The sequence below is a fragment of the Girardinichthys multiradiatus genome, chromosome 4 (genome assembly GCF_021462225.1).
Source record: "Girardinichthys multiradiatus isolate DD_20200921_A chromosome 4, DD_fGirMul_XY1, whole genome shotgun sequence".
NCBI lineage: Eukaryota > Metazoa > Chordata > Actinopteri > Cyprinodontiformes > Goodeidae > Girardinichthys > Girardinichthys multiradiatus.
The window spans coordinates 10815589-10843083 of NC_061797.1; the positions used below are offsets into that span (position 1 = coordinate 10815589).

At 41.4% G+C, this 27495-nt stretch overlaps 1 protein-coding gene across 1 annotated transcript; it reads left to right on the forward strand.

Moving 5' to 3' along the window:
• The first annotated feature begins 5398 nt into the window (after positions 1–5398).
• Positions 5399–27481, forward strand: LOC124866727 (putative gonadotropin-releasing hormone II receptor). Its single transcript, XM_047362647.1, has 4 exons — positions 5399–5535; positions 8796–9389; positions 21604–21808; positions 26400–27481. Exons 2-4 carry the CDS (start codon positions 8841–8843, stop codon positions 26846–26848), a joined length of 1203 nt encoding a protein of 400 aa, XP_047218603.1. The 5' UTR covers positions 5399–5535; positions 8796–8840; the 3' UTR covers positions 26849–27481.
• Positions 27482–27495: the final 14 nt, after the last annotated feature.

Below are 27495 nucleotides of genomic sequence, written 5' to 3' on the forward strand. Positions count from 1 at the left end.
AGAGTCAGCCGAGGTGTGCTGTGTGAACAGGTCTAGGATATGTGATCTGGCTGGTGTCTGTAAATGTCTGATAAAGGGAAAGATGGAATTTGTATGATTTATGACTCAATTATATTTATTATTATTAATGTACAAAATGTCTTTGCTAGTATCACAAAGTATATAATGTATACTTTAAAATAATATTAATATATAATGTAACATCCAGGGCGGCCTTCCCAAACCTTATTTTAATCTTAAATGTCGTGTTTTCATTAACTGTAAACAGAAAACCATCATAATTGACAGAAATAAAAGCTTGAAACATCATTCTGTGTGTAATCTGTGTGTTTCACTTGTGAATTATTTTAAATGTACTTTTGCAATTTACAATATTTAAGTAAAGCTGTTGCATTTAACTCACTAGAGTCTATTTTAAAGGAGGTAATGATGGAAGTTGAGGGGGCAGCTGCCACCTGTCTGCCGGTACACTGGCAGGAGACTGGCTGCAGGCTGGAGGAGACATTGCTGATCGTGGTATTATGCAGGTTCCTTGGTTAACAAGATATGTTGGTTTTGCTTAATGTCCATGTACTGTTAGTTCTCTCACATCTGAATAAATAACTGTATCCAAATCTTCATGACAAGCAAAACAGAATTTAGTTTCTTTACATATTTTAGTATTTACAAAGGATACATTCTTGTATAACTCGTACTCGTACTCGTTTGCTATTTAGGAAAAGACATGGTCCAAGTCATACCATGGTCTACAACTTGTACTTGCAGACCACATATAACACATAGCTAAAAAAGAATAAAGAAAAACATGATGCTTTCTGTTATTTTTGACAGGAGTACAGGGTTACAAAGCTTTGTGTTAATGGTGTAATGCATGCTGTGGGATTAGCCAAACATTTTTATAGTATGATGGGAAAAACCTGTAAAGACAATGTGTCTTCTCAGTTAAACCTCCCAGGAGTTGGCAAACACATGCTGCATTATTTTTGCATCTCAACTCAGCTTCAGGTATTTGGGCCTCTCACAGGAAATACAAAAATGTGTTTTTTAGGTGTGACCTGCACACACAGGTAAATAACCAGCTATGTTTTCTCTCTTAATTGCCAAAAGAAATGCTCTGGGAAACACACCCGACGGATTCATGCGAAACAGTCTATATTTTCTACTAATTCCTTTTGGAGAACATTGTTGGTACTTTTCCAATGTGGTGAGCGGAATGTCAGATTCAGTTTTTTTTCCATGTGATGATGAAGAACAAAAGTTTTTCTTATATGTAGATTTTTTTGCCATCAGTACATCCCAACAGCACCTGCTGATGTGGTGTTTAAATGGATCCTGAAGCATAGGTTCAGGTTACCTATTAGTAACAGCTGCCTTGCTTTTCTTATCTGTTTTTTTAGGCTGTATGAAATAAAATTTATGTTCCTGATTACATTTTTCCATCCAACAAAACCATTAGATAAACATTATAATACAGCATTTTGTGTGGTCCATCACTTAAGCATCAGACTCAAACTGCTGTCTGTTTTGTTTGTCTGAATCTCTTAAAGATAAATAATATATTTGATATGTTGTCTATTATTGTTGTGTTTTTAAGTGGACCTGAATATCTTTGTTGTATGTGATTCTATCTGGTTTTATGTAAAGATTCCAGAGACCCCTGCTGTTTAGAGACAGCCTCAGTCGCAGGAGAAAATGGTGCAAATAGAATTGAACGTGTTAAACAAAGCAGAACTATGTGGAAACTGCTTGCAATGTGAATGAAGGTAGTTTCGGCCAGATGTTTACATATCCTTATCATTAACTCAAATGTCCGATCACTTTTGGGTTTTTATTCATGCATTTGAACTGTCGGGGGAGGATCTCGGGTCGGACCAAAGCGCAGACAAGAGTTCGGTAGACGCATCATAGTTTATTCTTAAAAAAGGTAGAAACGTAACAAAAACACTGCAGGTACTTTGGCAAAACGTAGCATAAGCAAAGCAAAAACAAAACATAGTCATGGTAGGGAAAGGGGTAATCAACAGAATAACAGAAGGAACCAGCCCAGAACAGAGACACCAAACCAACTAATATCCTGGGGAAATAACAAAAGCAGATAATCAACGGAACAGGGAACAGGTATGACAAGGGGTCAGGGAAGGAGCAGGAACAGGTGAAACAAATACAAAGGCTGAGGAAGAGTGAAAGGACAGAAAACACAAACTAAGCAAGAGAATAAATCACAGGAGGAAATAAAGAACTAGAATAACTATGAACTAAAGTAAACAGAGAAACTAGAGTGGAACATAGAAACAATAACCTAAGAAATAAACAAAGAGCCATAAGGAGAATCTAAATTACAAAATTATCCATCAAAGAACCCACACAGTCCAAAATGTCACTCCATGACATGAACCATTTCTCTTTTTGGAGGGATTGATGACAAATGATCCTACTGCAATCATTTTAGAAAACAAGCGTCAGTTTCACAAATTCAAATTTATTGTGGATTTTCTCTAACCCACAGAGGAAAAAATCTGGGCATCAGCAAGGTTCTGGCATAATCCTGGCTGGAAATATGACCACCCTTCTTATGGGCTTTCTTGGTGCAGACCAGGCTTTTAAATTGTCAATGGGGCTGAGGACAGCGGAATCATTGTCCTGTTTAAATGCTTTTTTTGGTTCCAGTGTGTTGTGATTATGAATCTGAGAATATTATTTAATATCTACTATTAATATTTTATCAAATAATATTTTGGTCTGTTAAGGGTTGTCCTGTGAATACCAGCCCAGTAAGGCGATGGTATTAGGACAAAATAGAAAGGTGTGAGACGAGCTCTGACATTATTGAACAGCATAAACTCTGCACATATATGGAATGAATTCACACAATTTCTTAAAATACAAGAATTTATTAACAAAAATAAGTCAACTCAAAGTCAAACATATTTCAATCAACAAACTCTTTACTTTGCTAAAACAATCCAACTAAACTACCAAGCAGAATTAAAGAATAACAAAGACTAATGGACTATGTACAATATAAACAAGTTGATTAAAGATGATTGAAAACCATGACCAAAAGAGTGATGCAACATTACTATGCAATGTTTATGTTTGAGAACCAAGGATTATCTTGAAGGATCTGGAAATGAAGTTAAGTTAGTCTTGGAACCAACTTAGGCAATAATCAGCAAACGTTTAGACAACCCTTCACAATGCAAGATCAGATAAAATGTTATTTTATTAAAATAACGTTTTAAAGAATGATCTGCTCAATAAAACCAACCTTCTGGATGACTAATTCTCAACGGGGTCTCATTAGCTGCCTTTATTTATTAAAATAATATTTAAAGAAATATTATTAAGGGAATATTTTGGAAAAGAGCCAAATCTTTCTGGAGAAATGGGGCTTAATGGTGTTTACTTAGTTATCAGATTTAGTAAAATAATGTTTAGGGACTATTATTTACTAGCTTGAAAACTAACAACCTTTCTGTTAAATATTCCCTAGCAGCAAGCACGTGTTCTTAGCTTGTTAGCAGTGAAGCTAACAAAGAAAGCTGATAGCTTAGCACCAGAATCAAACACACACTTTTAAAAATACCGTTACTAAAAGGGTTAAAGTGCATGAGCGCGGACGGCGCGTTATGGCCGATCTTGGGGGGTTAATGCAATTTATTTTGAAAGTTCCAGAAAAGTCCGTACCACATTTCCTGTTGTAACTCATGGCTGTGGGTCCCAACAAGTGTCAACCACTTAGTTATGCTCCAGGGTCACTTACAGTGTAACAGTCCCCCAGCATAATGCTGCCTTGATGATGCTTGAGCATTCGTGCACTGCCTCACCTCACTGCTCCAGACAAACCTCTTGTAATTGTGACTAAATTGCTAAACTATTGTCTCATCTGACCTGTGTGTTCATAAGGCTTTGTTGGTAACTGCAAAAATCAGTCAAGCTTGAAGGTGTCGATTTTGGAGCGGGTGCTTCTTTCTTGGTTGTACACATTCAGTCCATATCTATGTTAAACTTAATGGTTTTCTACTATTTATATGCCATGCTTGAGCCTTGGTAGTTCCTAGGTTGTTCTCCAACATCCAAACAAATTTCCTATTATCTGCTGTGATAATTTGGATCAGAAAGTAAAACATTGACACAACTGGATGTTCCAACTGAACACAGGTCTACCTTAGGGTCCAAACACTAAAAGTTGCTCCTTTTGGATCTTTTTTGTCTTTAGCCTTAAAAGAAAATGTTTGCACCCCAAGTGGGGAAAACATACCTTAGTGCTTAAGTAAAAATACTCATTTGGAACAGCATGCACATTCCAAAATAGGTATTTTTGACTGTGGGAAGAAGCTGGGCTTTGTTCTGTATCCCACTCGGATACAGAGAGGAAGAGCAATCTCTACTTACTTATGTCTCCAGCCAAGACTCATATTTCTTCTCATGCTCTGGAGTGCACAGTCAAGCCAACCCACCATGCAGCTGAAAATGTACAAAATGTCAATTCAAAAATATTTCTATTCACTAACAATGTGTACCCTTGTTTGTTTGCACTACTAAAATGGGTCTTTGTAGTAATGATTTTATTTACATTTGGGGAAGGCAGTGGAATACCACAATGCAGATTAGGAGAAGGGCATTTTATTAATTAATGAAACCTCTTCCAACTAGCATCAACTAACAATTTCTTTGTTCTTTTTATAACCCCAAAATAAAGCAAATCTGAGATTAAATGTAAAAAATCTGGACTCAATTATGGGGGGTGGGGGCTTAATACTTTCATTGTGACATTTTGCTACTGCAGTAAAAGATGCCTCATTTTTGCACATTGTTACTAGAGATGCCAACGTTAACATTTAGTCTGTGCTTAAAAGTTATAGAAATAAAGATAATTCCTTAATTCTACCAACAAAAACGCAACCCTTGCTTTTCCTAAGTTTTTTTTTTCTTTTCTTTTAAACATAAAACCTTCACATCTTCAAATACATCCTGACATATTCTTTGATATTGGTGAAATCAAATAAAAAACAAACAATCAAAGCTTAAAGTTTGGGCCTATTTTACCATATTTCCCTGTGATATAAAAATCAAAAGTCAGACTAAAAACAAAAAAACACTAACCCCCTTCCTGAATCCGCCTCGTCACAACATGATGAGCAACTATTCGGCCTCGAAGACAGAGATGCTAATAGGGACTGCGGAGTCTAATTGCATTTTTTTCTGCAGGGTTAAAATTTGAAACTTAGCGGCGGAGCTCGAGCTGCACTGAACCGACCGACGCTCGCGGGACGCGGAGAAGTTCGTGCGCGCGCTCACTGAGAGCGTCTGACACGTGCACGTGCACGGCGGAGGGAGGAGGGTAGAAGAAGAAGCTCACCACAGAGCGCGGGACACATCTGCGTGGAGAGACTCTGTGGATAAATGCATTATTCTGAAAGGACACACGCAGGACGAAGCCGCAGCCGGCCTGGAACAGCATTTACTTTGGATTTCATTTCATGTTTTTTTTTTTTTTTACTTTGTTTGCAGGATAGAACGCTTGGGACTCTTGTGAGTTTGTTAACATTAATATTTTTCGATTATTTGAGATGTACATATACATTATTTTTCTCTGATAATGCATAATGTCTTAAACCGCGGGTTCCATACCAAGAAGTAAAAAAATAGTAACGGCAATCATTTGACAGTAACTATTAGAAACGTAATTAAAGTATGTGTTCTTGTAGTTGCTGAAATCAATGTGGAAATTTCAGTCCACGTTTGATCTGTCAAATATTGAGGTTTATTTGCTTGTCTCAGTCTAAAGATCTGTTGCCAAAAAAGCCGTTGTGTAAGTTTCCAACAAAATAATACTAAATTTCATGTGTTTAGTGTAGGGTTCAGGTTTGATCAGTGTATTTTCAGATTTGAACAAAAGATGATCAAATATTTTCCAACTTTCTTTAAAAAAACATTGAAACTCCTCTTTAATTTAGTGCCAAATAAGAATTTTGAATCAGATACCAATTATTGCACCCTGACAGCTGTCAGCTATATTTTAGTGTTTACACTATGAACATGTCGGGGTGCCTGATAGTCATTGACTGTAGGTGACAAACAATAGAAAACTTGTTGGGGCACAAATGACAAATGGGGCACTAAGTACCGGTGTTGCCCCTAATAAATTCACCCACTGCCAGTGACCTATATACCGGTTTGAAAAACTACCACTATCTTTAGATATTCAGTATAGGCTACCACAAATTATAAGCTATCTTTAAGTTTTACTGATAGTTTACTCCTGATTCAACAAAAAAAAAAAAAAACCCATACACACACAACCAACAAAAACGCCATCACAGATATTGCTGTTATGGTCTTCAAACCCTAGGCCTGTTTAAAAAAATAAAGGTACGCTCCTAGAGATTCAAATTCCTAATGCACAAATTTTTTAAAGTACCTATACAAACAAAAACAAAAAAATCAGCTGAATAGTGCTTGTGCTAAATTTTAAATCAGCCAATTTGGAATTTTACCACAGGCGTAATTTTTAGCCCCCACAAAATTTCCATGCAGATATTTTTGCGATATCATAGGTGTCTTCATTTTCACTCCAGATGCTTGTGTCATTTCAAAGTTTGTTTTGACATTTGACATATAAATTTGCAAATACACCGTTTTTATGCTGTTAAATGTATAGAGAGGTGGTGGCAGGGCCAGGAGGATAAGTAGCACATACAGGTCCTTCTCAAAAAATTAGCATATTGTGATCAAGTTCATTATTTTCCATAATGTCATGATGAAAATTCAACATTCATATATTTTAGATTAATTGCACACTAACTGAAATATTTCAGGTCTTTTATTGTCTTAATACGGATGATTTTGGCATACAGCTCATGAAAACCCAAAATTCCTATCTCACAAAATTAGCATATTATTAAAAGGGTCTCTAAACGAGCTATGAACCTAATCATCTGAATCAACGAGTTAACTCTAAACACCTGCAAAAGATTCCTGAGGCCTTTAAAACTCCCAGCCTGGTTCATCACTCAAAACCCCAATCATGGGTAAGACTGCCGACCTGACTGCTGTCCAGAAGGCCACTATTGACACCCTCAAGCAAGAGGGTAAGACACAGAAAGAAATTTTTGAACGAATAGGCTGTTCCCAGAGTGCTGTATCAAGGCACCTCAGTGGGAAGTCTGTGGGAAGGAAAAAGTGTGGCAGAAAACGCTGCAAAACGAGAAGAGGTGACCGGACCCTGAGGAAGATTGTGGAGAAGGGCCAATTCCAGACCTTGGGGGACCTGCGGAAGCAGTGGACTGAGTCTGGAGTAGAAACATCCAGAGCCACCGTGCACAGGCGTGTGCAGGAAATGGGCTACAGGTGCCGCATTCCCCAGACCTGGGCTACAGAGAAGCAGCACTGGACTGTTGCTCAGTGGTCCAAAGTACTTTTTCGGATGAAAGCAAATTCTGCATGTCATTCGGAAATCAAGGTGCCAGAGTCTGGAGGAAGACTGGGGAGAAGGAAATGCCAGAATGCCAGAAGTCCAGTGTCAAGTACCCACAGTCAGTGATGGTCTGGGGTGCCGTGTCAGCTGCTAGTGTTGGTCCACTGTGTTTTATCAAGGGCAGGGTCAATGCAGCTAGCTATCAGGAGATTTTGGAGCACTTCATGCTTCCATCTACTGAAAAGCTTTATGGAGATGAAGATTTCGTTTTTCAGTACGACCTGGCACCTGCTCACAGTGCCAAAACCACTGGTAAATGGTTTACTGACCATGGTATCACTGTGCTCAATTGGCCTGCCAACTCTCCTGACCTGAACCCCATAGAGAATCTGTGGGATATTGTGAAGAGAACGTTGAGAGACTCAAGACCCAACAATCTGGATGAGCTAAAGGCCGCTATCGAAGCATCCTGGGCCTCCATAAGACCTCAGCAGTGCCACAGGCTGATTGCCTCCATGCCACTCCGCATTGAAGCAGTCATTTCTGCAAAAGGATTCCCGACCAAGTATTGAGTGTATAACTGTACATGATTATTTGAAGGTTGACGTTTTTTGTATTAAAAACACTTTTCTTTTATTGGTCGGATGAAATATGCTAATTTTGTGAGATAGGAATTTTGGGTTTTCATGAGCTGTATGCCAAAATCATCCGTATTAAGACAATAAAAGACCTGAAATATTTCAGTTAGTGTGCAATGAATCTAAAATATATGAATGTTAAATTTTCATCATTACATTATAGAAAATAATGAACTTTATCACAATATGCTAATTTTTTGAGAAGGACCTGTATATATCTAGTCTTTACTTTCTTAAATTTGTAATTATTAAAAAAAACAAATGCATATAACAGTTTCTGGCTTACAACCAGGAGTGGTAGGAATGGGAGCTGAGGGGCTCTCATTATCATGAGGCTGGTGCAGAGCCCCAATATGAATTCATAGGTCATCCAAAAATCTGAGGAGGTTTCTTAGCAGCAACATTTTGTTAATCCTTTTGAGACAATTTTCCTCTTAAAATTTCTGTGCTTATCTGTACTTATCTTGATTGGTTTCTTGGTGGTGCTGTAGAAGGTGCTTTAAATTAATACTCTATATCCTCTCCCATGCACTTAATGTGATTTGTTAGAGCCAAGTGTCTTTCCACCTCATCAAGCATCAAATGTGTTTCCTCCTCAGCAGACTGCTCCATCTCAGCCAGCCACTGTGTGACTCACACAGCTAATTTCTGGTCTTGAAATACAAATCCACAGACAAATCTTTGGCTTTAACTTCATGAATATGATTTATGTATATGTGTGCTTTCTTTCCCTTTAGTAACACAAGCCTCTTTTTGCTGAAAGAAATGCTGAGAGTTAAAAAATGAATGCCTCTTCCTGCTGTGATTCTCCAGTCATCATTTATCAGCAAAGTTCAGGATCGGACCTCGATGCCAGCTGTGACCTGCTGCCCTCTCACTGCAATTGGACGGCTGTGGACAGGACCCCACAGTTGCCTACTTTTTCCACAGCAGCGAAAGTCAGAGTGATTGTTACTTTCATCCTGTGTGGTATATCCACTTTCTGCAATCTGGCTGTGCTATGGGCAGCCAGCGGCCACAGACGCAAATCTCATGTCCGTGTGCTGATTGTGAACTTGACCACAGCAGATCTCCTGGTCACCTTGATCGTGATGCCAGTGGACGCTGTGTGGAACATCACTCTTCAGTGGCTGGCCGGAGACCTGGCCTGCAGATTCCTGATGTTCCTCAAGCTACAGGCTATGTACTCCTGTGCTTTTGTTACAGTGGTGATAAGTCTGGACAGACAATCGGCAATCCTAAACCCTCTGCTGATAAGCATGGCTCCGAAAAGGAATAGGATCATGCTGATGATGGCGTGGACAATGAGCGCCTTGCTCTCAGTCCCTCAGGTGAAGATGTACTTTATCAGCTGATGATTTTAAAAAGTTTACTACTGGTCAAAAGTTTTAGATTTTCTCACTTTAGGAGTCTCTTTATTTCATGACTATTTAGATTGTAGATTCTCACCAAAACTAGAAATGAACACAAATGAAGTTATATAGTAAACAAAAAGTGTGAAATAACATTTTTATATTTTAGATTCTTCAAAATAGCCAACTTTTTGCTCTGATTACTGTTTTGCTTTCTTGGCATTCTCGCCATGAGGTGGTCACCTGAAATGGTTTTCCAAAGAGTCTTGAAAAAACATCCCAGAGGTTCATTGAGAGACGGCCAGAGGTTAATATTTCAGTCATCACAGCAAAGGGCGTGTTGTGATTATGAAGATGAATATATTATTTAATATTTATACCTTAACATTTTATTAAATAATATTTCGGTCTGTTAAGGGTTGTCCTGTGAATACCAGCCTAATAAGGCGGTGGTATTAGGACAAAATTAAAAGGGATGAGCCGAGCTCTGGCATTATTGAACAGCAAAACTGTTCACACAGAATTAATTCACACAATTTCTAATAGAAGAATTTATTAACAAAAATAAGTCAACTCAAATACAATATAAACAAGTTGATCAAAGATGGTTGAAAACCATGACCGAATGAGTGATGCAACATTACCATGCAATGTTATTTATGTTTGAGAACCAAGGATTATCTTGAAGAATCTGGAAATGAAGGCAAGTTAGTCTTGGAACCAACTTAGGCAATAATTGATATACCTTCAAACAACTGTTCACAATGATAAAACAGCATTGTAAAGAATGATTTGCTGACTAAAACCAACCTTTAGATGACTAATTCTCAATGTTGTTTAATTAGCTGCCTTTATTTATTAAAATAATATTTATGGAAATAATATTAAGGAAATATTAAAATAATATTTTAGGAAATAATATTTTGAATAAGAACCAAACCCTTTGGATCAATGGGCCTTAATGGTGTTTACTTAGTTATCAAGTTGAATAAAATAAAACTTAGGGAAATATTATTTCCTAGATTGAAAACTAACAACCTTTCTGGTTAAATGATCTTTAACTGACTCCTAAAGTGGCCGAGCACGTGTTCTTAGCCGTTAGCGGTTGGAGCTAAAAAAGAAACTAATGGCTGGTTACCAGAATCAAACAAATACTTTTAAAATACCACTAATAAAAGTGTTAAATGCATAAGCGTGGACAGTGCATTATGGCGGATCTTCTGTGTTTAAAAACCAACCTTTAAATAAAGTCTGTCTTAACTGTAAAAACACAACACAGAACACATCCTTAGCTGAGTGCTAGTCTGCTAGCACTTACTATAGCTGAGTTTCTCAACACAAACAAAAATAAACATCATTAAACCAACATTATTTAGATTATTTACCTCTAAACTAATCTTCTCTACCCAAACCTAACCTCTTACGTGAACCGTGCTGAGGAGAAGTTGTCTGGGGTGACGAAGTTGAGGAAAGCATCCACGGTGAACAAAGGGTTAACTTGCAGCTAACCTCCGTAGCTGTGGGTTGGGGCGGCTCATTCCGCAGGGCCGGCCAAACTGCCTGTTACTGCTTTAGCTACGGTGATGTGGTCCCGTTGTCCCTCCTTCAGACCGGGAAAAACTGCTCCACTCGGCGTTGTAGAGACAGGGTCTCTGCTGGGAACTCTCTGGAACACAGTTTGCTTCTGTAGACCTCAGAAAGAAATACCTACTTGCCTAGTTCTGCTGGATTTAGTAGAGAGAATCCTAAAGTCCACCACAGCAGACATCTTGCAACCTCCACAAACACACCTGGCTGATAGCCTAAGTAGTGCAGTTCCATTGTTTTTTTTTTTCTCCCTTTCCCCATCTAGATAACTTAGAGACATGAGTTATGTTAAACAAATTCAATTCAAATTCAGATTCAAAAATACTTTATTAATCCCAAAGGGAAATTAAATGCTGTTGTAGCTCATTATGTAGGTTTACCCTATCATAATTTGAAGGAGCTAATGTGTTTAAACCTAAACCAGTGTTAAACGTTGGTTTTTGTTAAGATAACACACTGCATAGTCGGTTAAAAACCAGGATTGACTCATTTATTTTCCCATGGTTAATGGCGCCGCCTATGCCATTGCCACAAGCTGATTCCCGTGCCTGACTGGAATTGGATGACTAAGCTAAGACCCCATTATTTGGTTATCTTGTTAATTTTTCTTTCATTTATTGTTGTTTCACTTTGTCTCAGGGTTGTCAAAGCTGATGACTGAAAGAATGTGATGATGATGTGAATGTATTGTTTTGTATTTCCCTATTGAACTACATAGACAGGTACGAGTTAGTCAGAGTTTAGTCCTGCCCAGGCTAACCTTATCCTGCCCGGTCATAGGCCTTTGAGAAGTGAACTGAACTGTGAACTACTGTTTCTGCCAACAGGAACACAGGGACGGTATTTTCGTTTTTTATTTTTGCTTCTTCATGGATCATTGATTTTCAGCTCTTATGATGGATGGACCCGGTAGCTTCAAAGACTGCGATTAATCGCACCTTTTGAACCTAGAAGCAATGTTGGGGTCAACCATTTTGGTCGGATAGACTGACTGTGCTGCCCAGTTCGACATGCACGGCTCAATAGATGTCACCCGGGATTATAAAACCTGCAGAAAATAAATGTTCGTTGCTATTTCCCTCGTGTATTTAGAGGTCTGAGCAGGATGATGCATAGTTAAGGTGATTTAGAATCACCAGTAGTTAATCCAAGGTATCAACTTGTTCCATGCAAGATTCATTGAAGTGTTTTATGAGGAGCTGTTTTCATTTGCAGCGCAAATGTGCTGAATTGCGGAGCTCGGATGCATTCACGGACATTCAAGGTGCGTGTTTTGTCCAGCCGATCCCAAATCAGCCAGGTGTTAGAAGTAGGACTTTTAAAGTTTTTCCATTCAAAGCAGCTGCGGTCTGGGCCTCGTGGCCTGACCACTCCTTTATCCCAGTTTTATTACTGGAGTTTTTCCACTGAGTTCCGGCCTTAGAGTTTTATGACTCTTTGTTCGAGATTTGGGGCAATCAGCTGCTAGGGCCTAAGGGAACAGCCCACCATCTACCAGCTGATCGCCAAAAATAAAGTCATCAGCACATCAGGAGAGCTTCTCTTTCCAAGTTAAACCAAATTGCACATTTTGTCCATAAAACTGCTGGTTTGATCTTCATAGACACTCAATGTGCATATATTTTTTTATTATTATTGTTAGGTAGTCATTTTTATCCCCTTTGTGTAGAATAGTGCTGGTTAGTTAGGTGAAGGTTTTTGGACCAAAAAAGTAGTATATCAGGGCTTTATGATGTTTATTTTGTGCAAGACTGATTTATCTGTCAAAATAAGGTCAACGTTCCCCCACCTTTAGTGAAGTGGTTGAATAAACAGTGACATTTAGTGGTTTTGGTTAATAACATTTAGTGGTTTTGGTTAATAATTATCAATTATTAACAATAAATAACTAATTATAGCCCCTCCTTGAACCGTCACCTTAACGTGGTGGAGGGGTTTGAGTGCTCAAATGATCCTAGAGGCTATGTTGTCTGGGGCCTACATGCCCCTGGTAGGGTCTCCTATGGCAAACAGGCTCTAGGTGATGGGTCAGACAAAGAATGGTTCAAGAACCCCTTATGAAGAACAAAATATCGAGGCACGTGACGTCGCCCGGTACGGCGGAGCCGGGGTCCCACCCTGGAGCCAGGCCTGGGGTCGGGACTCGTCAGAGAGCGCCTAGTGGCCGGGTTGCGAGGAGCCATCCCCCAGTGGGCCCACAACCTGCAGGGGGAACCGTGAGGGGACGGTGCAAAGAGGATTGGGTGGCGGACGAAGGTGGAGACCTCAGCGCCCGATCCCCGGATGCTTAGGCTGGCTCTAGGGACGTGGAATGTCACCTCGCTGGGGGGGAAGGAGCCTGAGCTTGTGCGGGAGGTCGAGAGATATTGACTAGAAATAGTCGGGCTCGCCTCCACGCACAGCGTGGGCTCTGGAACCCATCTCCTTGAGAGGGGTTGGACTCTCTTCCACTCTGGAGTGGCCCACAGGGAGAGGCGGCGGGCTGGTGTGGGTTTGCTTGTTGCCCCCAGCTCAGCCGTCTCGTGTTGGGGTTTACCCCAGTGGATGAGAGGGTCGTATCCCTGCACCTTCGGGTTGCGGAGAGGTCTCTGACTATCATTTCAGCCTACGGGCCGAGTGGTACTGCAGAGTACCTGGCCTTCTTGGCGTTTCTGTCGGGGGTGCTGGATAGTGCCCCTCCCGGGGACTCCATTATTCTGCTGGGGGACTTCAACGCCCACGTGGGGAACGACAGTGACACCTGGAGAGGCGTGATCGGGAGGAATGGCCTCCCCGATCTGAATCCGAGTGGTGTTTTGTTATTGGACTTCTGTGCTAGTCACGGATTGTCCATAACGAACACCATGTTCAAACATAAGGGTGTCCATCAGTGCACTTGGCACCAGGACACCCTAGGCAGGAGGTCGATGATCGACTTTGTTGTCGTATCATCAGACCTTCGGCCGCATGTTTTGGACACTCGGGTGAAGAGAGGGGCTGAGCTGTCCACTGATCATCACCTGGTGGTTAGTTGGATCCGCTGGAGGAGGAGAAAGCCAAACAGACTTGGCAGGCCCAAGCGCATAGTGAGGGTCTGCTGGGAACGCCTGGCGGAGCCCTCGGCCAGGGATGTATTCAACTCCCACCTCCGGGAGAGCTTCGACCAGATCCCGGGGGATGTTGGAGACATACAGTCCGAGTGGACCATGTTCTCCGCATCTATTGACGATGCTGCTGCGCGTAGCTGCGGCCGTAAGGTCTGCGGTGCCTGTCGCTGCGGCAATCCCAGAACCCGGTGGTGGACACCGGCAGTAAGGGTTGCTGTTAAGCTGAAGAAGGAGTCCTATCGGCTGTGGTTGGCTTGTGGGACTCCTGAAGCGGCTGACGGGTACCGTGAGGCCAAGCGTGCTGCGGCCCGGGCTGTGGCAGAGGCAAAAACTCGGGCCTGGGAAGAGTTCGGTGAGGCCATGGAGAAGGACTACCGGTTGGCCTCGAAGCAATTCTGGCAAACCGTCCGGCGCCTCGGGAGGGGGAAGCAGTGCTTTGCCAACACTGTTTATAGTGGGGGCAGGAGACTGCTGACCTCGACTGAGGACATTATCGGGCGGTGGAAGGAGTACTTCGAGGATCTCCTCAATCCTGCCATCACGCATTCCGTGGTGGAAACAGAGGCTGGGGACTCGGGGTTGGACTCTTTCATCACCCAGGCTGAAGTCACCGAGGTGGTTAAAAAGCTCCACGGTGGCAAGGCTTCGGGGGTGGATGAGATCCGCCCTGAGTACCTCAAGTCTCTGGATGTTGCAGGGCTGTCATGGTTGACACGCCTCTTCAACATTGTGTGGCGGTCGGGGACAGTGCCTCTGGACTGGCAGACTGGGGTGGTGGTCCCACTTTATAAGAAGGGGGACTGGAGGGTGTGTTCCAACTACAGGGGGATCACACTCCTCAGCCTCCCTGGTAAGGCCTACGCCAGGGTATTGGAGAGGAGAGTCCGACCGATAGTCGAACCTCGGCTTCAGGAGGAGCAGTGTGGTTTTCTTCCCAGCCGTGGAACACTGGACCAGCTCTATACCCTCTACAGGGTGCTCGAGGGTTCATGGGAGTTTGCCCAACCGGTTCACATGTGTTTTGTGGACCTGGAGAAGGCATTCGACTGTGTCCCTCGTGATGCCCTGTGGGGGGTGCTCCAGGAGTATGGAATCGGGGGCCCTTTATTAGGGGCCATCCGGTCCCTGTACGAGCGGAGCAGGAGTTGGGTCCGCATTGCCGGCACTAAGTCGGACCTGTTCCCAGTGCATGTTGGACTCCGGCAGGGCTGCCCTTTGTCACCGGTCCTGTTCATAACTTTTATGGACAGGATTTCTAGACGCAGCCAAGGGCCGGAGGGGGTCTGGTTTGGGGACCAGTGGATTTCGTCTCTTCTTTTTCTTCTGAGCCGAAAAGCAAAGCTCTCAATTTACTGGTCGGTCTACATTCCTACCCTCACCTATGGAAATGAACTTTGGGTCATGACCGAAAGAACGAGATCACGGATACAAGCGGCTGAAATGAGCTTCCTCCGTAGGGTGGCCGGGCACTCCCTTAGAGATAGGGTGAGGAGCTCGGCCATCCGGGAGGGGCTCGGAGTAGAGCCGCTGCTCCTCCACATCGAGAGGAGCCAGTTGAGGTGGCTCGGGCATCTATACCGGATGCCTCCTGGACGCCTTCCTCGGGAGGTGTTCCAGGCACGTCCCACCGGGAGGAGGCCCAGGGGACGGCCCAGGACACGCTGGAGGGACTATGTCTCTCGGCTGGCCTGGGAATGGCATACCTTTACCTGCTATGTCTTCTATGACCGCCACCAGGCGCCAGGAGAATGTCTACGATTTAACTCTTAGATTAAATTAGAATACATAAATAAATTCAAATCTATCTCATAGATGTAGGTATTACATTTGCTATTATGGTCCATGATGACTTCTGTTTGACTCACGTTTTTTTTTTATTGCAAATACCGCCAAATGAGCTGGCTAACATTATAATTCATACAATACTAAAAATACCTTTTATAAAATTCAGTAAATGTGGGGCATGTAGGGTAAGTTGTATTTTCTACTTCTGTGTATGTAAAAATTAGGTGATCAGAGTATTTAATTTCTAAATAGCAGACATCAGTTCTCAGGACTTGTAATCTCATTAATTTTAATTCTCTAAGGATAATTGTTGTCATATATCACACTGGCTACATAGTATAGATGATTCTTCTTATGATCATATTCTCTGCTGTTGGTTTCATTTTGACTATAAAGAATTTATAACTTATTTTCTGGGTATAGTTGATTTACACTGTAGAATGGTCACTGGTTACTGAAGATAACTCATTTAGTGTGACCTACCTGGTAAATTTGGCAGTGAAACCTGCTTTGCTACAACATAAGGTTATTTGGTGCAGAAGATATTTTGTGATAAAAGTACAGAATGACATAGTCAAGACAAGCATGTTGTGCTCAGTGTGTAAAAAGAAAATAGCTGTCTCTGGGTCTCTGGGTTGTGAGTCACTAATCTAACTTTTAATCAATCTATGATAATTTTGTTTCCTTATTAATCTTAAGAATTTTGTAAAATGCATTCTTGTTTTGAGTTTCTTTTTCCTGGGTGGTCATTTCCCTAGATCCCACAGGAAAGCTTGTTTTGTGGGTGCTTAGTAATACATATAAATTTTGTTCATGCTGTGCCCGTAATAAATCTCACACTACAAGGGCAGCTGACAGCTCCATGTGCCGCACAAGGTGCCCTTTTTTCCACTGGAGCACCTACCCCCCCAAAATGTCTGTGCATACCACTGATTGTAATTATTAAGGGCTTTGAGCCCATAATCACAACACCAGAGGACATCTCTGATTTCTATTCATAAGTAATGATTTTTGGTAATGAAATTATTTCTCTGAATTATGATTTTTATTTATAATTTTTTAAAATATTAGTTCATCAATAATCGTAATCCTTACCGGCGGCTGGATTAAGGAATCTAAAATATAAAACATGTTTAAAGTTCTTATACAATTTTTGCTAATTTCATATGTGTTCATTCACAGTTTTGATGCCTTCAGTGAGAATCTATGTACACACGTGGACAAAATTGTTGGTACCCCTCGGTTAATGAAAGAAAAACCCACAATGGTCACAGAAATAACTTGAATCTGACAAAAGTAATAATGGATACAAATTCTATGAAAATGAACAAATGAAAGTTAGACACTGGTATTCAAACAAGCTTCAACAGAATTATTTTAAAAAATAAACTCATGAAACAGGCCTGTTTCAAAAAATTTATATTTTTTTCTGCCCAAATTTCTGAACATGATGAACTGACTGACCCTAGCGTTGAACTGCTTGGTGATAGACTGGCCAAAACTAATTCTGCAAAAATATCCAATAAGTCTGTTTGGGGCATCACAGAGAAGTTTCAGCAAAGGGTCAACAAACACTGTGTTCAGCTTATGTTGCGTCGCTATGTGGTCAGCTAGAAGAAGTAGGAGACAGAATTTCACCAAGTTTGTCAGATGCTGCAAAGGAAATAAGAGCACTGACATACCATTAACAACACTCAAGAGTTATATCTTTTGCGGCATTACAAAGACTTTAGATGATTTAGACTTCTAGCTGATATCTGTCTCTTTTAGACCCTTCATCTTACATCAGTGAGTTGTGAGTGAGTCTCTGTCTTGCTGGAAAAAAAAAACTACCTGAGGAACAACAACAGGGACAGCTGAGGAAGTGACCTGGTAAAAAATCTCCAAGACCCTAGACCATGATAGAACTACTAACGCCTTTGTCCTCTACAGAACAACATTTTCCTGTAATGAAGACATCTGGTACTAAGTGTAACATTTCCCCTCTGCTAAATATCATTGAGTTTTCATGTTGCAGACCAAGTGTGTTTCTAAATAAACAGTTTACAATGGTCTTGTTTTTGTATGGTGTCATCGACAAGCCAGACATTTTCCACATACAGGTGCTGGTCATAAAATTAGAATGTCATGAAAAAATGTATTTATTTCTGTAATTCAATTCAAAGAGTGAAACTTGTATATCATATTCATTCATTGCACACAGACTGATATATTTCAAATCTTTTCTTTTTAATTTTGATGATTATAACTGTCAACTAATGAACACCCCAACTCAGTATCTCAGAAAATTTGAATATTGTAAAAAGGTTCAATATTGAAGACACCTGGGGGCACACTCTCAAACTCAAAACACTTGTAAAGGCCTTTAAATGGTCTCTCAGTCTAGTTCTGTAGGCTACACAATCATGGGGAAGACTGCTGAGTTGACAATTGTCCAAAAGACGACCATTGACAACTCGCACAAGGAGGGCAAGGTGTCAATGGTCTTCTTTTGGACACAAAAGGTCATTGCTAAAGAGGCTGGCTGTTCACAGAGCTCTGTGTTCAAGCACATTAATAGAGAGATGAAGGAAAGGAAAAGATATGGTAGAAAAAAGTGTACAAGCAATAGGGATAACCACACACTGGAGAATATTGTGAAATAAAACTCATTCAAAAATGTGGGGGAGATTCACAAAGAGTGGACTGCAGCTGGAGTCAGAGCTTCAAGAACTACCAAGCACAGATGTATGCAAGACATGGGTTTCAGCTGTTGCATTCCTTGTGTCAAGCCACTCTTGAGCAAGAGACGGCATCAGAAGCATCTTGCCTGGGTTAAAGACAAAAGGGACTGGGCTGCTGCTGAGTGGTCCAAAGTTATGTTGTCTGAGGAAAGTAAATGTTGCATTTCCTTTGGAAATTAAGGTTCCAGAATCTGTAGGAAGAGAGGAGATGAACAGAATCCATGTTGCTTGAGGTTCAGTGTAAAGTTTCCACAGGCAGTGATGGTTTGGGTGCCATGTCATCTGCTGGTGTTGGTCTACTGTGGTCCAAGGACAACGCAGCCGTCTACCAGGAAGTTTTAGAGCACTTCATGCTTCCTGCTGCGACCAACTTTATGGAGATGCAGATTTCATTTTCCAACAGGACTCGGCTCCTGCACACAGTGCCAAAGCTACCAGTACCTGGTTTAAGGACCGTGGCATACCTGTTCTTAATTGGCCAGCAAACTCGCCTGACCTTAACCCCATTGAGAATCCATGCGGTATTTTGAAGAAGATGCAATACACCAGACCCAACAATTCAGAGCAATGTGGGCTCTCATAACACCTGAGCAGTACCACAGACTGATCGACTTCATGCCACGCCGCATTGCTGCAGTAATCCAGGCAAAAGGACCCCCAACTAAGTATTGAGTTCTGTACATGCTCATACTTTTCATGTTCATACTTTTCAGTTGGCCAACATTTCTAAAGATCCTTTTGTTTGTATTGGTCTTAAGTAGTATTCTAATTTTCAGAGATACTGAATTTGGGGTTTTCATTAGTTGACAGTTATAATCATCAAATTTAAAATAAATAAACATTTGAAATATATCAGTCTTTGTGTAATGAATGAATATAATATACAAGTTTCACTTTTTGAAAGGAATTACTGAAATAAATAATTTTTTTCATGATATTCTAATGTTATAACCAGCACCTGGTATCTATTGGACACATCATTTATAATAGCAGGGTATGCTGAAAGTGTTATAGAGGAACATAGTGACTTATGATCACTTCACAGCACTCACAATCAAACGCCAAGCTTCCTCATGCAGAAAAGGTAAACCGTCAGCCAAGTCTTTTGCACCCTATAACAGGTTTTATTTCGAGATTGCCCTGAATTTAGGCCCATATAGCTTCCTATCAACTTCGACCAGCATCGTTGACCCTGCTGAAAAAATATGCCCCCACAGCATGGTGGTGCCACTACCATGTTTCACAGCAAGAATGGTTTGTTTAGAATAATGTGCAGTGTTATTCTACTGCAGCACACAGTGTGCTGACAGAAGGCAAAACAATTAAAACGTTGGTCTCACCTGATCAAAGTACCTTCTCCACATATTTCTTATGTCCCCTCCATTATTGTGGCAAACTGTAATTGAGACTCATTTTTCAAAGATTGCTTACATCTTTCCACTCTTTCATTAAAGCCAGATTTGTGAATTGTACAACCAATAATTGTTCTGTTGACAGTTTCTACTACCTGAGCTGCAGATCTCTGCAGCTGTCAAAAGTATTGGGGGCTTATCTGTCTGCTTGTCTGATTAATGGTCTCTTTATCTCAACTGTCATTTCATGTGGATAGCCATGTCTTGGTAGGTTTGCAGTTGTGCCATACTGGATAATGCCCTGACAGATGTTGAAAGGCTTTATACATCTCCACAACTTTCTCTATGACCTGTCTGCTGTGTTCCTTGGTCTTCATGGTGCTGTGTCTTTGATCTGACAAGACCAAGATAAACCTATTTGGTTCAGATGCTGTCAAACATGTGTGGCTGCCACCAGGTGAGAAGTACAAAAACAAGTGTGTCTCACCTACAGTCTATCATGATGGTGGGAGTGTCATGGTTTGGGGATGGATCAGTGCTGGCAAATATGGGGAGCTATAGTCCAATGAGAGAACCATGAATGCCAACATGTACTGTGACATATTGAAGCAGAACATGATCCCCTCCTTTCGGAAACTGGACTCCAGGTCAGTATCCAATATGATAACGTCCTCATACACACCTCCAAGATGACCGCTGAAGAAACTGAGGGTAAAGATGCTGGACTGGTGAAGCATGTCTCCAGACCTAAACCTTATTGAGCATCTAGGGGGCATCCTCAAACAGAAAGTGGAGGGGTGCAAGGTCTCCAACATCCACCAGTTGCGTCATGTCATCATGGTGGAGTGGAAGAGGATTACAGAGGTAACCAGTGAAGCTCTTAATGAACTCCATCGACAGTATGCTTCTCAGTACACAGACATAATGCAGATAACAGCTGTATTGTTGCAAACCTCCTTTCCAACTTCAAGTATTTATTCTCTCCAAGGTAACAGGTGTCTTGAACTATAGTTCATCTGCAATAATGTAAAAGACTGATAAGGTCATTCACACTGCTCTGTGATTTTAAACTGTGTATTAGGTATGTAACTAAAAAGTGAAGCCATTGAAATTGTCCATCTTTGAAACAATATACACTACAACACTACAATGTATGTAGTGGTTAAAGTTAACTTGAACCACATCTATCCCAGCTCTGACTAGACATTAGCTGTTGGGTTCAATAAAAATATGTATGTCTGAAGGACACAAAATTATACTTTTAAATGTAAAAACTCTGTACCAGCTGTCAAGTATGGTGATGGTAGCATCATGTTGAGTGTCTGTTTTGCCACCAGTGGTACTGGTGCATTGTAAGTGAGTTATTGCATGCAAGATATTTACTGATCATAACCTCTCAAAAGAACTTCACTTCCACTCTTGAAGCTGTGCATCTTGCATATTTTACACCTGTTTGTGTTTTATGTTTTTGGTTTATGCAAACTTAATATTAAAAACTAGTAGCTTGGTCTAAAAGTGATTTTTACATGCCCAGAGATATTTTTCCTCAATATGGACTGTGAACAGACATATAATCTCCAGTGCTACACGCAAAGAAATAACTGAAATATTTTCGCTTCCAAAGTTAGAATCTAATGTTTCTTTACAATTACCTCCACAGATGTTCATTTTCCATAAAGTCACCATTACTTATCCAGCAAACTTCACTCAGTGCACCACTAGAGGAAGCTTCGTCACTCACTGGCAAGAAACTGCCTACAACATGTTCACCTTCTCCTGGCTCTTCCTGCTGCCACTGGCCATTATGATCATCTGTTACACCAGGATCTTCATCCACATCTCCAAGCAGATGACAAAAAAGAATGGTAATGACACAAATCAGATAACGTTCACTTGCTAAAACAAAGCCCTGTGTCTAAACAAAGACAGGAAACACCACATGGAAAGACCCTATATTTCAAGCTTCTGTTGTCTGTTTTTCCATTTGTTTTGTGTTATTTTCTTCTTGCCACCCTGTTATACATTACTGTTACCACTTCAGGTGATGTAGTATCCAGCAGACTTATACGGCACATTGCCAGGCAGCAACCCACCTATGAGCATTTCACACAATTCTGTTGGTCTCAAAACGCTGGGCCAAATAATTAAGAAAAAAAAAACATCTTTCTCTGTCTTTAGTTCATTTTGCCCTGTGCTGGAAGTACACTGCAGGTGTGATTTTGGAACTTTTCTGAATGTGAGAAGTGCATGGCATGTACGTTCATTTAGACAGTTATATATGTACAGCTAATCCCATAATTATTCAAACCCCCGATAGAATTTAATTTAATATTATAGCTATTTTCATTGAACCAAGAAGTTTGTTTCTGAAAATAGCACAAGCATCTCCCCAAAATATTGGGGTATTGTTTTTGAAAAAAAAAAGTTTTGATTTACATTTTAACAAAACATTGTCAATTAAAAAATTATTTTTACCATTCTCAATAATATATGCTGGGTCTTCATTGGCATTGCAGCCATTAAACCTGTCTTGTCATTGACCCAGTACATCTCTTGGTGGCAGAGCGATGGCAGGGATCTCTCCCTGCCACCCACTGCTGATGCCCTAGGTGCTATTTGGCCCCCAACTCTGGTCTTTCCTCCTTAGCCACAACGAAAAGCTGTCCTCTTCATCCTCTGCTAGTTCTTTGATGGCTTTCTGACACCCTGCTGATGTGCATCCCATGTCGCAGAGCAGGCAAACAGTTGAGGACCCGATGAAGCCCATGCATTCCATTCGATGGGACACGTGGCAGTTTTCCAGCCTGCCTCCATGCAGACTTCTGCCAGGTCTGTGTACTTGGCTCGTACTTGTTTCACTCCATAACCTCCTCCCACGGGACAGTGAACTCCACCAAGAAGATGGTTTTGCATGGCTTTGACCACATAGTCAGGTCTGGCTGGAGCGATGTTTCTGCTAGAGGATTTGGGCTGCCTCCCCAGGTCGACCCTCATTATTCACTGACTGCCAGGTGAGAAGAGTCTTGATGTTACTCTCTGGCGAGGGGGGTTGATGATCTGTCCAGCCCTTGCAAACATGATGGGACGTCTCACTGGAGCATAAGGTCTGCTATTAGCCTCCTGTCTGCATGACTCTGCTACCTGTGCCAGCTTCCTCAACACCAGATCATTCCACCACCAGTTGCGGCCTTGGGACAACGTTGGTTGCAGCGTGACAGGATATGCTGGAGGGCTGCATTACTTCATAGAGGAGAAGTCTCTTTAGTGCTGAGCTACTGGTGAAGGTTTCTAGGACAGGTGGATCTGATGAGGAACCTGAACCTTGCTTGGGGGATCTTCAACTCAACAGGTCAGACTATGAAAAGGCCCTGTCTGCTATGCCTTCCCATGACATCCCGCCTCCTTGCTGGCTCTGAGACACTGGTTTGATGTTGAGGCGCTCCTACCTGGACAATGTCACGTCTGCCACCACCATGGCTTTCCTTTCTTCCTTAGAGGCCTTTGACCAGAAGAGGGGGGCCTTGTTCCTCCCAAGGTCTGCTAGCCCCTCTTGCACACTGCCAACTACCTCACGGTGTTTCAGTATGCTGATTGCACTGTCCATCTCTTCCTGGGCTTTCCACTTCGTAGGTCATGGGATTCCCTCAGCTCCAGCATCATCTCAACCTTCTCCTTCTTGTATCCCAGGAGAATGGATCGCAGTGGCACTTGAAGCCATTGCGATCCTGTGTTCCCGCCAAAGAGGCCTATGTCTGACAGGCATCTCGGCAATCCCAACCACTTCCTGATGAACGCATTTGCCGGCCTATCCATCATGTCTGCCGCCAAGGAGGGGACTTTGCTCATCTTCAGAGGCCAGATCACCCTTAGGGAACACTATGAACCAGTCCCATATTAGGGTATTTTATCCCTGAAACTATTAAAAGTCATTCAAAAATAGGTATTTGCCAGAGTCCCATTCCAATACTTTATTAAATTCTGTGCCATGTATACGCTTGAAAAATCTATAGCTTTAGTGCAGCAGATACTGTATATCTGACACTCTCATACAGCTATAGTCTTCAATAAACTCAGGTCTTGTTCCTGCTGACAATGTTTTCTTGGGGAGCAGTTTGCCATTCTGCTAGACTAACAGTAGCATGTTTCGTCTCTGGTTGGACAGGATTTGTTGACAGTATGGTATAACATAATTCAGTGCAGTGTCAGTTAGTCAAACGTGAACAAAACTCAGAGAAAAGGGTGTTCTCCTGCTTCACAAACTTAGCTCTTTGCTTAGAGCATCATAAACTTTAATAATTGGTGTTTCAGCTCCTCTCTCTCCTTCACGTGACACATAGCAATAGTATGGCAGCCAATACAGCCTCTGTTTAATTGATTCACATATTTTTAAAGATTTTTAGATTGTTTCAGAAAGGCCAGATTTGTTAGATCAACAAAATAATGTGCACAGCCTAGAGTACAGTTTTAAAAGCAGGGTACTCAAAAAACATTAGCCAAGCAAATGGCAGCTACATGAAATGCTGTGTGTCAGATACAATAATAGACAGTAGGCCAAAAACAGGTACAGTACAGACCAAAGGTTTGGACACACCTTGTCATTCAAAGAGTTGTCTTTATTTTCATGACTATGAATATTGTAGCTTCACACTGAAGTAATCAAAACTATGAATTAACACATGTGGAATTATATACTGAACAAAAAAGTGTGAAACAACTGAAAATATGTCTTATATTCTAGGTTCTTCAAAGTAGCCACCTTTTACTTTGATTACTGCTCCGCACACTCTTGGCATTCTGTTGATGAGCTTCAAGAGGTACTCACCTGAAATGGTTTTCCAACAGTCTTGAAGGAGTTCCCAGAGATGCTTAGCACTTGTTGGCCATTTTGCCTTCACTCTGCGGTCCAGCTCACCCCAAACCATCTCGATCGGGTTCAGGTCCGGTGACTGTGGAGGCCAGGTCATCTGGCGCAGCCCCCCATCACTCGCCTTCTTGGTCAAATAGCCCTTACACAGCCTGGAGGTGTGTTTGGGGTCATTGTCCTGTTGAAAAATAAATGACGGTCCAACTAAATGCAAACCGGATGGAATAGCATGCCGCTGCAAGATGCTGTGGTAGCCATGCTGGTTCAGTATGCCTTCAATTTTGAATAAATCCACAACAGTGTCACCCCCACACCATCACACCTCCTCCTCCATGCTTCACGGTGGGAACCAGGCATGTAGAGTCCATCCGTTCCCCTCTTCTGCGCCGCACAAAGACACGGTGGTTGGTACCAAAGATCTCAAACTTGGACTCATCAGACCAAAGCACAGATTTCCACTGGTTTAATGTCCATTCCTTGTGTTCTTTAGCCCAAACAAGTCTCTTCTGCTTGTTGCCTGTCCTCAGCAGTGGTTTCCTAGCAGCTATTTTACCATGAAGGCCTGATTCACACAGTCTCCTCTTAACAGTTGTTCTAGAGATGTGTCTGCTGCTAGAACTCCGCGTGGCATTGACCTGTTCTCTAATCTGAGCTGCTGTTAACCTGTGATTTCTGAGGCTGGTGACTCGGATGAACTTATCGAACTTATCGCAGCAGAGGTGACTCTTGGTCTTCCTCTTCTGGGGAGGACCTCATGTGAGCCAGTTTCTTTGTAGTGCTTGATGGTTTTTGCGACTGCACTTGGGGACACTTTCAAAGTTTTCCCAATTGTTCGGACTGACCTTCATTTCTTAAAGTAATGATGGCCACTCGTTTTTCTTTACTTAGCTGCTTTTTTCTTGCCATAATACAAATTCTAACAGTCTATTCAGTAGGACTATCAGCTGTGTACTGTATCCACCTCCTGCACAACACAACTGATGGTCCCAACCCCATTTATAAGGCTTGAAATCCCACTTATTAACCCTGACAGGGCACACCTGTGAAGTGAAAACCATTTCAGGTGACTACCTCTTGAAGCTCATCAACAGAATGCCAAGAGTGTGAGGAGCAGTAATCAAAGCAAAAGGTGGCTACTTTGAAGAACCTAAAATATAAGACATATTTTCAGTTGTTTCACACTTTTTTGTTCAGTATATAATTCCACATGTGTTAATTCATAGTTTTGATGCCTTCAGTGTGAAGCTACAATATTCATAGTCATGAAAATAAAGAAAACTCTTTGAATGAGAAGGTGTGTCCAAACTTTTGGTCTGTACTGTATCTAAAGTTGAGTTTAATCAGGGTGTTCCATACCAGTCCTTCAGAAATTATGTGATCTGACCCCAATCTGATCCAATTTCACTTTTCTAAGTACAGGCTTGTTTGTGTGCACAAACGTAACAAATAAGGTTCATTCTTATAGTCTCATTTTTTTACATGACCAAACCTGACATTTTTACGTGTGTTTACCTGTAAAAGCCACTATGGAGTGAGTTTAACGTGTTCATTTATAAAAAGGATAACGGTTTTTTTTCCCATTTTTCCTATAGTGTCTTCTGATGAGCCACATCTTCGCTGCTCTAAAAACAACATTCCAAAAGCTCGAATGAGAACTCTAAAGATGAGCATTGTCATTGTGGTCTCCTTCATAGTTTGCTGGACTCCGTACTACCTGTTAGGGCTTTGGTACTGGTTCTTCCCTGACGACCTGGAGGGAAAAGTCTCACACTCCCTCACCCACATCCTGTTTATCTTTGGGCTTTTCAACACCTGCCTCGACCCCATCATCTATGGCCTGTTCACCGTACGTTTCAACAGAAGACTGAGGAACGACTACTGCAGGGCCACCGTTGTGTCTGGGTTGGACGCCAACACAGTGACACTGAAGTCAGTAAAACATACATTAGCTGCTCTACCTTCTAAAGGAGGGTCTGTAGAGAGTGAAAAAGACAGCAACTGTGGGCAAATTGAGCATAAATCTACTCACAGCAGCCTCTGAATTCATTCAGCCATTGATTAGGAAGACAGGTGTCATTTTGGCACAGAAAGCAATATGTGAAGAGAAACAAAGACAAGCAATCTAGACAAGAGATTTAAAATGCTTTGATGTTTTATAAATATTTCTCCCTCATTATACTGAATGTATTTCTTTCCCTCTCACACCCAATATGCACGTGTAAAGGTATCTATAGTACTTACTAGGATCCAAATATTTGTTCGTGCAAGTGCTGCTTTGGGTTTAGAACCATTTGAAGGTGAGTAATATGTTTAACAACTTCTCACTGCATATTCTATATGCATACTGCATCTGCAAATAGCTTTAGCATTTGCTCATTGCTTGCTACTGAAGACCTTTGTGTTCTGACAGAGGTTCATACAGTTTCTAAAGGTCATTGAAATGTGCGAAGGACTTCCTGTGTTAGGTTAGTCATCATATTTCACATGTTCTTTGACTAAGTCAGACTTTTACAAGATAATCTTAACTGGGTGCTTTGCAAAAGTATTCATACCCCTTATATTTTCCACATCTTGGTACTTGTGTATTTTTATAAAGGTTTTATGTGATAGACCAACACATTGCACAGCATAATTGTAAAATAGATATTTTTACAAATAAAAAGCATGGAAACTGTGTTGGTCATTTAT

Bases quoted from the DNA above. Each gene is read 5' to 3' on its own strand.
- LOC124866727 (XM_047362647.1), top strand. From the start codon at position 8,841: ATGAATGCCTCTTCCTGCTGTGATTCTCCAGTCATCATTTATCAGCAA. The intron at 9,390-21,603 runs GTGAAGATGTAC...TTACCTCCACAG, and splicing joins CCTTGCTCTCAGTCCCTCAG to ATGTTCATTTTCCATAAAGT. The intron at 21,809-26,399 runs GTAATGACACAA...TTTTTCCTATAG, and splicing joins GCAGATGACAAAAAAGAATG to TGTCTTCTGATGAGCCACAT.